Here is a 10,031-nt window from a genome sequence, read left to right as displayed (position 1 = left end):
GTGTGTGTGTGTGTGTGTGTGTGTGTGTGTGTGTGTGTGTGTGTGTGTGTGTGTGTGTGTGTGTGTGTGTGTGTGTGTGTGTGTGTGTGTGTGTGTGTTAAACTATGTCACATTATCAGGCAGACAGTTGTTGAAGGATGCACGTTAGTGTACAGATGTGTTAATATAGCACTGAATGTAGATAGGTCAAACATATTGTGATACAAAAAAAGGACTTAATGTTACATTTAATTGTATTTCAACAAAACTTTTAATCACGCCTAATGCATTGCCATAATATTCTTTATTCTTATTAGATAACAATCAAATATTACTCTATTTTATTTTAGAGGTAATAATTCCGTATGGTGTCAGAGCACATCTGGTCCCTTCGCCGCTCTGTTGCTCTTCCTGTGTGCTGCCTTGTCTGTTGCTGAGCAGGCAGTGACCTCACGGCGCCATATTAAAATGCTCCCTCCGCTTTGCCTGTGAGATCGTAGCTTAGCAGCAGCAGCTAGCCGCCAGTCTGCTTTTTACATCCACAAGGCTGACAGAGGGCAACGACGTGATGGAAATTGACTCGCTTCAAGAGGCGCTCAGAGGTCACTTCACTTTATTTCGATAGTTTTTGTGTTCATCGAGACCACGTGTTAGACGTGTGCTTCTGTAATTGTCATATTATAAAAAATAAACGGATTGGAGCTCACAAGCTAATGTCTCTAGCTAGCTGCTTCTCAGGACGAGCTAACGCTACAAGCGGTTACACGGAAATGGTTAGCTGTCGTCCAATTCATTAGCCAGACAAGAAAGCTAACTATAATACAATGCTTTTCTTAATCCATATTTCTTAACATATGTGTGTTTCCCTCAGTATTTGACTAGTTACTGAAAGACATTTTTTTTGCCTGAGATGAAGTAACTGGCCAGTGTCACCGGCTCTTGGTACACTACCGTTTGCCGGCTACGCTGTTGCCGCTAACTTAACATGCTAGCCAGTGCGCTAAACTTAAACCAGTTGCAGGTAGCAGGCGACCTAGCTAGCTAGCTAGATAGCTTCTACTAGCCCGCTAACGCTACGTTATGTAAATAGCTAACGTTAATTAGGAAAAGTGTCATCAGAGACCAGCTCGCAAGCTTCATTTAGTTGGTTGAAGTAGGGAATCATTGTAGGTAGCCAAAACACACATGCTTTATAGCAGAGTTATCACATCTGAAGGGTGAGATAGGTTAGCTAAATCAAAGCCTGTTCATCTCTGATCAGGCCAGTACAGAATGTAATATCAGTGTATGTGTAACGTTATTTACGCCGTGTTTTTGTCTCCTCAGATTTTGAGAAGAAAGCAAAGAAGGAGGCATGTCCTCTGCTGGAACAGTTTCTATGTCACATTGCCAAGACTGGAGAGACCATGTAAGTTAACATTGCAGGCCTGATAATTCCCCTTCATAACTCTTTACAGCACACACGACCACACATTTCATTATTTTGTTGAGGAAAGGGGCTTTAAATGTTTTCATAATGTTTGTATATGTGCAGTCCAGGAATAATTTTTGTTTGCAGAATCATTCCTCTCTGTGTTGTTGCACATTCTTGATGTCAGTGTAACTGTAGTTTCGTGTTTCCTCTTAATTTAAATGTTACCATGGCCTATGCAGCATCCAGTCACTGTATTCTTTTGACCAGTTTTCCTGTATTCTCATGCATTATGGCAAATGTGTTGAGCCTTCTTCTGTTACCGTTTTCTTCTAGGGTTCAATGGTCTCAATTTAAGAACTACTTCCTCTTTAAATTGGAGAAAGTGATGGATGACTTTAGAGCCTCAGCACCTGAACAAAGAGGTCCTGCAAATCCCAACGTGGAGTCAATCCCATTTGAAGATATGAAGGAGAGAATCCTGAAGATTGTGAAGGGGTACAATGGGTAGGTGCCCAGCTTAAGTAGCACATTTCCCCATGGCAATGATAGTAGCAGGCTGATTAGATGGATGGAGAAGCCAGATTGAGCATGTCTGGTTCCCTAACACACGCCATATGTGTCCTCTAAGTCACCGTATTTGCTCCACACATATCTGTAGTCAATATCAGTTTTACGGCTTTCCTTATCATGTGTTAAATCGTAAGGGCAAGAGTAATGATGATTTTATCGCTCATGCAGAGTAGCACCATGTCTTGAAGCTTTCCATTGTGTCTCAAACTGGAACTTGAAGGGACTTTTTCTCCCTCTTTGTTTCTCTCTAGTCATTTTCAGGCAAAACTGTCAGGATTTGAATATTAGGACAGTAAGACTAGAACACTTCAAGGGTGAGAGATTTTGAAATTGATGAAAACAGATTGTGTAACTCAAATTCAATGTGCATAAATCAATTTCACAATAAAAAATACCTCACCCAAAAGAGACCTGAGGACGGACACACCTGGTTCAAAATAGAGGTGACCAAAAATGTGGTCAGTTTGCACCCAGCTGGCAAGAGAACACCAACACTTGCTGCAGCAGCAGCAGCATGGTGTGTCAGAAATTAAAGGGAACCTTTGCCAAATTTCAATCAGCTTTGTATCATTACTATCTGGAAAATATATGCAAATGAACTGTGTTAAATGTCCGTGTCCATGTTGCCTGCACTCCCTGCTTATTTTCTAGCAAAATTCTGCTGGATGACAGTAGAGATTGTATGCTTGCCTCTACAGACACAGAGAGTTTAGAAGTCAGAGAGAGCCCCACCCACCCTCTCTCTGATTGACAGAGGGGCAGCTCATGACACGAAACTCAGTTCAATTCTGTTACTGCATCACCTGTTTCTTCCCACAGCTGTTTTCAGAAACATATTGTAGTGTACAGTTAAGCCATAATACAACAAAGTTTGTGACAAGGACACCGTTGCTTGAAACTGGACGAGCTAAAATCAAGCACTGCCCAACCTCACCCACCCATTGTGGTGTGATGCATTTTGGTTGTATCTTTCTACTGCGCAGACAGTCGGGTTCTATGAAAAGACCTTGCTTCCAGTGGCAAAATGCTGCTTTAATGAGCAAGAAGGAGTTTGTCCAAAGAGAGATTTGCTGCTTTTCTGTGTTTTTATCATAGTAAACTGAATATCTTTTGGGTTTTGGAGCGTTGGACAAAGCAGAATATTTAAAGATGACTCTTTGGGCTCTGGGAAAGTGTGATGGACATTTTTCATTTTTCACTCTGGGTAATATGTTAAATGGGTATAAAGTACTCAAAACACAATCATTTGACAACTGTCCTGTCTTCTTGCTACAGTAATACACTTAATATCTTTCTAGTGATGTTGATGTGCAGCTTGGCTGAAACTGACTTCTCCCAAAGCTCCCAATATCCCTGAGTACTCCGCAGACGGACCAAATAAAAGACTGAGACAGAATGTTAGGACAGTTCTTAATAAAAGACCACCTGAATGACACATTGTCTTGTTACTGTATACTGAGCGCTGTCTTTGTTTCTCTCTCTCGTAGAATTCCATTTACGATCCAGCGCTTGTGCGAGCTGCTCACAGAACCCAAGAGGAATTACACAGGAACAGATAAGTTTCTTCGGGGGGTGGAGAAGGTACGTCCTAAGCAGCATAGCCATTTTCCATCATTTGTAAACCTGCTGACACCTTCTTTCACCTAATTGGCAATTCTTGTTTCCCTCTAGAATGTAATGGTGGTAAGCTGTGTGCACCCAACCTCAGAGTAAGTGTCCTGTCCAAATGAACAGTTTTTGGAAGAACCACATAATATGTTGTTATGTAATAATAACATTATGGCAATTATATTTTCCACTGGATGAAGAGTTTTTTTTTTTTTATCTTGCTTTTGCAGGAAAAATGGATGCAGTGCTGTTAATAGAATGAATGGAGTGATGCTTCCCGGGAACACATCTGCTTTTACAGAGAGGTTGTGCAGGGGACACATTTAGTCCTTGATCCCGAAATTCACATAAATTAAACTACAACAGCTAATATTTTTCAGTATTGTTAAAAAAAAAAGACAACTTTTTTCTATTCCCTTTTCTCTCTGTTTTTATTCCCTTATTTATGTTTTTACTTTATTTTTGGTTGGCTTTTTATTAGGAAAGTGAACGGCCCTGGAACTCCTCGACCGCTGAACCGACCGAAGGTGTCTCTGGCCAACTCGCTAGCAGCTAATGGCCTGCCAGACAGCACAGACAACAAAGACCTCAGCACAGAGCAAGAAGACGATAAAGACTCCACGTATGTCGGAAGCTGTAACACACCACAAAATCTGTTCTCCATGTTCCACATAAACCCGCTGCAATCACATCTCGATCTCTTGTTTCTTGTTTGTTTGTCAGTGAGGTTTCAGCGTCGGGAGGCTCCCTGGGGAGCTCGGTGAAGAACAAACACCCCGACGCAGAAGAGGACATGGAAGCTGAGCAGCAGGAGGTGAAGAGACTTAAGTTCAGCAAGGACGAGGAGGAAGAGGAAGATGAAGAGGATGATGAGGAAGAGCAGGAGGTGGACACACTGAGGCCTTTACATGCCACCTGCCTCTCAAAAGAGGCAGAGGCCATGGTCCAAGAGGAGGAGGAGAAGGTCGGGTACAGCCAGGAGAATGAAGCCTCCAGCAGCGCTGCTGCCACTGAAGACCAAGGTAGAGTTTTTCTTACGTGCCGTGTGTTGATTGGTAAGTGGTTTCTTCATGGTGTGATGAGGGGAAGTTATATCATGGGCTGTTCAGGCGCATTCTTGAAAAGCGTTCAAACAGGTAGTATATGGTAAATGAGCTTTAATGGCTGCATATTGCACTCAATTGTGAGTTCATTAGGTACAGTCAGCAAAAATTAATGGAGTCTTATACAACAGGCCTGCAGTAGTTTTCCATTCAACTTTATGGTCATTTTGGAGGTTGTACTTTGTGGTGCTATTGAGTTTTACTGCCTTATGCTGAGTAATGATTGTGTTTTGTGTGGGGAGGCTAAATAACAGAAACACCTCTCTGTATAACAGTACAGCTCAACAGGACCGCAAACTGCAGCCCCCTAAATGACTGTAAAGTTGAAACGAAGCCTCTCTAAAACAATTTTAACACAAACTGAACAGTGTTACCTTATGAAGGCAGGATTTATTGCACGACTGTTGTATTAGACTGCAAAAGTTGTAACCAGGCGTCCCTCATAAACCTGTATGTCAGCTTTGTTACACCATCTCATCTGCAAATCACATCTGCATAATTCGATTTTTCACTTGCTCAGAAGTTTTCTCTCATTTCCCCCAGTTTGTAAACATGCGTCAGAACGTTCCCACGGGAGAACCACTGAAGGGACCGGAACATTACTTCAGCTTGTTTGCAGCGAGTTCCAAAGAAAATGTGATGCACCATTTTATTGTTACACTTCATTAGCAGTTGGGCTGAAAAATTGGATTTAATTTAAATGATCGTTAACGTCCTTTACTAACAGTGGATCAGTACGTCAGTACTGAAGGGTTTCCCTGACATTTCTTTCTTAAGTCTGAATCGGGACGAGTCATGACTTCATGGTGTTTCAGATTGTTGTGGGGGCGTTCGTGTGTCACATGGACAAAGTTCCTTGTCAGTCTCTGGCAGTTACTTCGAATGTGAATCGCTCAGCTGCGGTTGAGGACGGCCTCATTCCAACCAGTGCTTTCAGTGTTTTAACATACAGCTTCAGCGTGATTTGCTGTCAAAACAAGTTCAGCTGTGACTGGTTTCCTCAACTTTCACAGGAAAATGTCAGAACATCAGCAAAGACGTTCGTGTCAGATAGGAGATGGGTAGCTGGTTGATCAGTTGCATGTGACGTCGTACAGGGAGAGAATCGAGTTGTGCAAAAAGTCTTGTGACTTAATATTCTGTACTGTAAATTTAATCCAGATTCTTCAGAGTAATGACAGGAAACATTGAATTCATTTTGTATGCTTATGTGAGCTAATGTGGCAAGTTCTGTTGAATGACAAATTAAGTAGTGTGTGTGAAGGCAAGCGAGCCAGTCATTCATCTCTCTGAAGCTGTCTGGAAAGATTTGGGTCATTTCACAGTCTGAAGAGGCCTAGACCATCACTCAGAACATACTCCGTGGCGTATATTAACATCTGTTTCCACTTTTTCATCACAGAACCAACGAGCAGCACCCAGGCCGAGGTGTGTGCAGGCTCCGTTCAGGAGGCCGAGCAGGCTGAGAGGGAAGTGCCGTGCGGCTCCCAGGAGGAGGGCAGTGACATGGATCAGACCGAGCAGCAGGCACCCGCCGGCGTCCTAGAGAGCCCTGAGACCAGCAGGGACAGTGAGGAGAGCAACAGTGACCCAGTCAGCAGCAGCAGCAGCAGCAGCAGCAGCAGTAGCAGCAGTGGTAGCAGCTGTAGCATAGAGGAGAGTGCAGAAGCAGCCAGAGAAGACGTAGCTCTCGCTCCCTCCAGCAGTACGACTGAACCTCCTACAGAGGGCGCCATGGAAAGTGCCACCTTGAACACTGGGACCACTGAGGAGCCCATGGAGCAGGACTAGACTGAAGGCCCCCTTACAGCCACGTGTGACCATAAACCAGCTTGTCCTTGAATCCAGCTTGACTGTCACTGGGAATGAGGATAACTGCACCTCGTACACAAGGCGAACGCCTCGTCCCGCTTCTGGACACTCCTCCAAAATGGCTACCTGGCATTGATGTGGGCATACAAATAAATTTTCATTTGAAGTTTTTTTTTTGTTTGTTTTGTTTTTTTTTTGACTGGAATATTTTATTGATCTTCTTAGCCTCTATTTTTAAGTTTCCCTAAAAGGGATTGGTTTCAGCTGTCTTGACTTTCTTGGCTGGATTTTTTTTTTTTTTTTTTTTTTGTGTAGGCAGTGGGGTTGTTCAGATACCAGGGTGGTCTCTTTCTTTTCTTATGCCACTCACGCCAACCATTTGGACATGTCACAAGATTGGTAGTCTATGTTGTGTACCCTTTAAGCCACACTACCAGGGTCAGAACAGAGCCATGCCAGCCCCTCATTATTTATGAAACAATGAGCTGCCACCACCGTTTCTGTTCCTGACTGAAGCTCATGTACAAATGTTTTTTAGTCCAGCAGTGACCTGAACCTAACACCCCACCACCACTTTGTTGTTACTCCACCAAGTTCCACCTGGCTGTTGGAAACATGAGTTGTTTTTAAATCAATGTCTCCGTCATCATGAGATGGGAGACGTATTTTTTCCATTGTGTCCTTATATTATTTTAACCATATTTTGCAATGATACACTACCAATCCCACTGAACAATACTATGACATGCTACCTTGTCGAGGAGTCTTCTGTAAAATGATATATTTTGGATGCATAAAACCACCATAATTTATATGATCATTTCAATTCAGTGAGTTCTTTTGGAGTATGTTTTTGTTTCGTCTGCCAGTTGTAGTTTCCAAAACCAGCTGTAAGTACAAAGATGACTTCCGCTTTCTTTGTATCGTGATGTCACCATGTTGTCTCACCGACCGATATCCAGAGCAGTTTCTGGTTCCAGTTCTACACCTGTTTCTGCAGCTGTACTTTTTGATATTTAGAATTTTAAATTTCTGTAAAGTAGATTTTTGTAGATTGTAATACAGTATGTGTTCACTGCCTTTGTGAAACCATATATTATTGTATAATTTCTGTGTATACTCTGAATGCTTTTGCTTTCAGTGCGGTATTCAGAAACAGCAATAAATGTTAACATTTTTATGCGAGGTGGTCTTGCTTACTTTCACACAGCACCTCATTTATTCTGTTCATTTACTGCGAGCGTGCACAATGTCCGGTCGACCGTTTTCACAGCAGACATTGTTACAGCAGGGAAACACAGCTGTAATTAATATGTTTAATTTAAAGTCAGCTCCACGGTGCTGGTACGGCGGCTGGAACGTTTAACAGCACGGGTCTGTCAATGTCATTAGTCATGCCTTTCTTGCTATGACAGGTCAAAATGTCTGCCATGAAAACATGTTTTCTGGACTGCTGTTTTGGATATTACACAGAAACCTCCTCTGTGGCCCAGTTCCACACTGCTCACTAATTGCTTATAGTTTGCACCCGTGTACTTAACGGTGCTAATGTCAGCTGACATCAAGCTGTGACTTCAGAGCACTAATGCCCATGAACAGATCTTAAAAGAAAAAGCAGTGTTTTTCAAAAAATTGAATACTTTTACCAGACTGCTCCTGCTCTTGTTAATTGTAACCCAGGTGTATTTTGGATTCTGATCGGTTGGCTGCTTCTGAACAGCAGAAGAGATGTTGACACGCTTTGACTTGTCATAGCCAGAAAAGCACTGGTGTAACTAGTAAGAGTAATGATGGCTGTATTTCACTAAGCCATTCACCCAGCATGCACAGCACTGAGATCACAGGAATGACCTAAAAATGAAATATTAATGTTTACACCTGTGTTTGATGAGTTATTTTGCTGTATTAATCCTTGTGTCTGTTGCCTGTCAGGTGTTCCTACATTTAACATCCACAAGCACATTATTTAGGCAGCAATGGTGCTAAAAAAGCTGGAACATTTGGTGGCATTTCAAAAGAACGTGGTAAGACTTTGAGTGTGTCTGACTCTGCTCATCATTGCAAGCAATGAACCCATCAGCACTACTGTTGTCCCTGTGTGTCACATGTCAGAGGGCACATGAAGCATGATTGGAAAATGATGATTTGGGTGGTTTTTAGGAGGCGGTGAAACCGCACAAGACGGGTTTAGCATGCTCCCTCTGTAGAGGCGCCCCATCTGTTATGGGGCTGTGGTCATAATCAAAATACGCAGTGCTCCAAACCTTTGCCCTTTAAATAAAGACAACTTTTCATGTCAATTTGTTCAGCAAAGCTCTAAGACGTGTTCCTTTGGGTCAGTTCACAATATGGTTTGTCACTGCTGCCTTTTGACAGCTGAAATTTGCCCAGGCTCCCTGAGGAAATAAAACTGCATTCATCCATGCGGCACTGTTTAAACGGAGGGCTTTTAAGACTTGTCTCCAGGGAAACAAATGCCCGGGCAGGAGGGATATTAAAAGCAGCTTGACACCAAATGATTTTTAATCTGACCCCAGCTTTCTGAATGGCAGATGATATGCACGGAGGAGGATAGCGGTTTGAAGAGTTCACAGACTTTTGAATCTTTTAAGCGAGTCGCCTGCAAAAATGTCTCCTCAGACTTGTAACACAGTTGTTTCTGTATCTTAGGTACTCCTCAGTTTATGTGTCATTACTGCACTTGCAGACATTGCTTCGGGCCTCAGACGATATATTTGCTGTCTTGCGTGTCTGCAGGCATGAGGAGCAGGACTCTATTAGCAAGGGATGAAACTTTTGAAAGGTAAACACAGCAGCCTGTCGTCTGCAATGACAAAGGCTGCCTCTGGCCTCCCTGAGAAGAAAAAAAAATCAAATTAAAGTGAGAATAAAAGAAAACACACTGCAGGGATATATCTTGAAAGTGCTGCAGCATCACTTTTCTTTGCATTCCAGTTTTTTCAGAATCTTTCAAAAAAATGCATAAAAAGTTTGGATTTTGTTGTCACAGGTTTACCTTTACAAACCCTGTACTGCAGGTCCTATCAGCTAATTCACTGTAATTCTGTATCAAAGTATAATTATGATAGTGATAGCTGTGGTGAGTAGAATGAAGCCTTTGATCTGACTCATCTGTAAAATAACTGTGAAATTAAACCCTTCCTCATTTTCCTTCTGACCCTGCCTGGAGCCCCCTTTTGGACCCCTGGGGGCCTCTGGACCAAACTTAAACTGCTGCACTGAACTTCATGCTTCACCACCTGCCTCAAGAGAAGAGCTTTTAAATGGATCTGTGGTCAGCAGCAGTGCATGCCAAATCAAGCTAATTGTCTCCAGTCATCGTGTTGAGGGAAGCGCTTCAGTGCTGGACACACTCGGTGACACTGACGGGATTAAAGCGAGAAATGCACCAAGTCAGAACAAAGTCATTATAACATAGGAGCCGGTCTTTTAGTTGAAGTGCGTCACTTGTGCAATGTGAGTGCACTGAGTGGTTCAACAGCACTGAAAGTTCATAGATGGAGCTGCAGCAGCACCTCCACCAC

General features: G+C 42.7%; 1 protein-coding gene across 1 annotated transcript; it reads left to right on the top strand.

The window, feature by feature from the left end:
* The first annotated feature begins 439 nt into the window (after positions 1-439).
* Positions 440-7,671, top strand: ppp4r2b (protein phosphatase 4, regulatory subunit 2b). Its single transcript, XM_070959534.1, has 9 exons — positions 440-581; positions 1,306-1,387; positions 1,727-1,897; positions 3,451-3,544; positions 3,635-3,672; positions 3,802-3,876; positions 4,053-4,193; positions 4,295-4,593; positions 6,077-7,671. Exons 1-9 carry the CDS (start codon positions 548-550, stop codon positions 6,463-6,465), a joined length of 1,323 nt encoding a protein of 440 aa, XP_070815635.1. The 5' UTR covers positions 440-547; the 3' UTR covers positions 6,466-7,671.
* Positions 7,672-10,031: the final 2,360 nt, after the last annotated feature.

Source organism: Chaetodon trifascialis, chromosome 3 (assembly GCF_039877785.1).
Source record: "Chaetodon trifascialis isolate fChaTrf1 chromosome 3, fChaTrf1.hap1, whole genome shotgun sequence".
Taxonomy (NCBI): Eukaryota; Metazoa; Chordata; class Actinopteri; order Chaetodontiformes; family Chaetodontidae; genus Chaetodon; species Chaetodon trifascialis.
The sequence above is the reverse complement of the archived record's forward strand: the minus strand, read 5'-3'. Positions and strand labels throughout refer to the sequence as shown.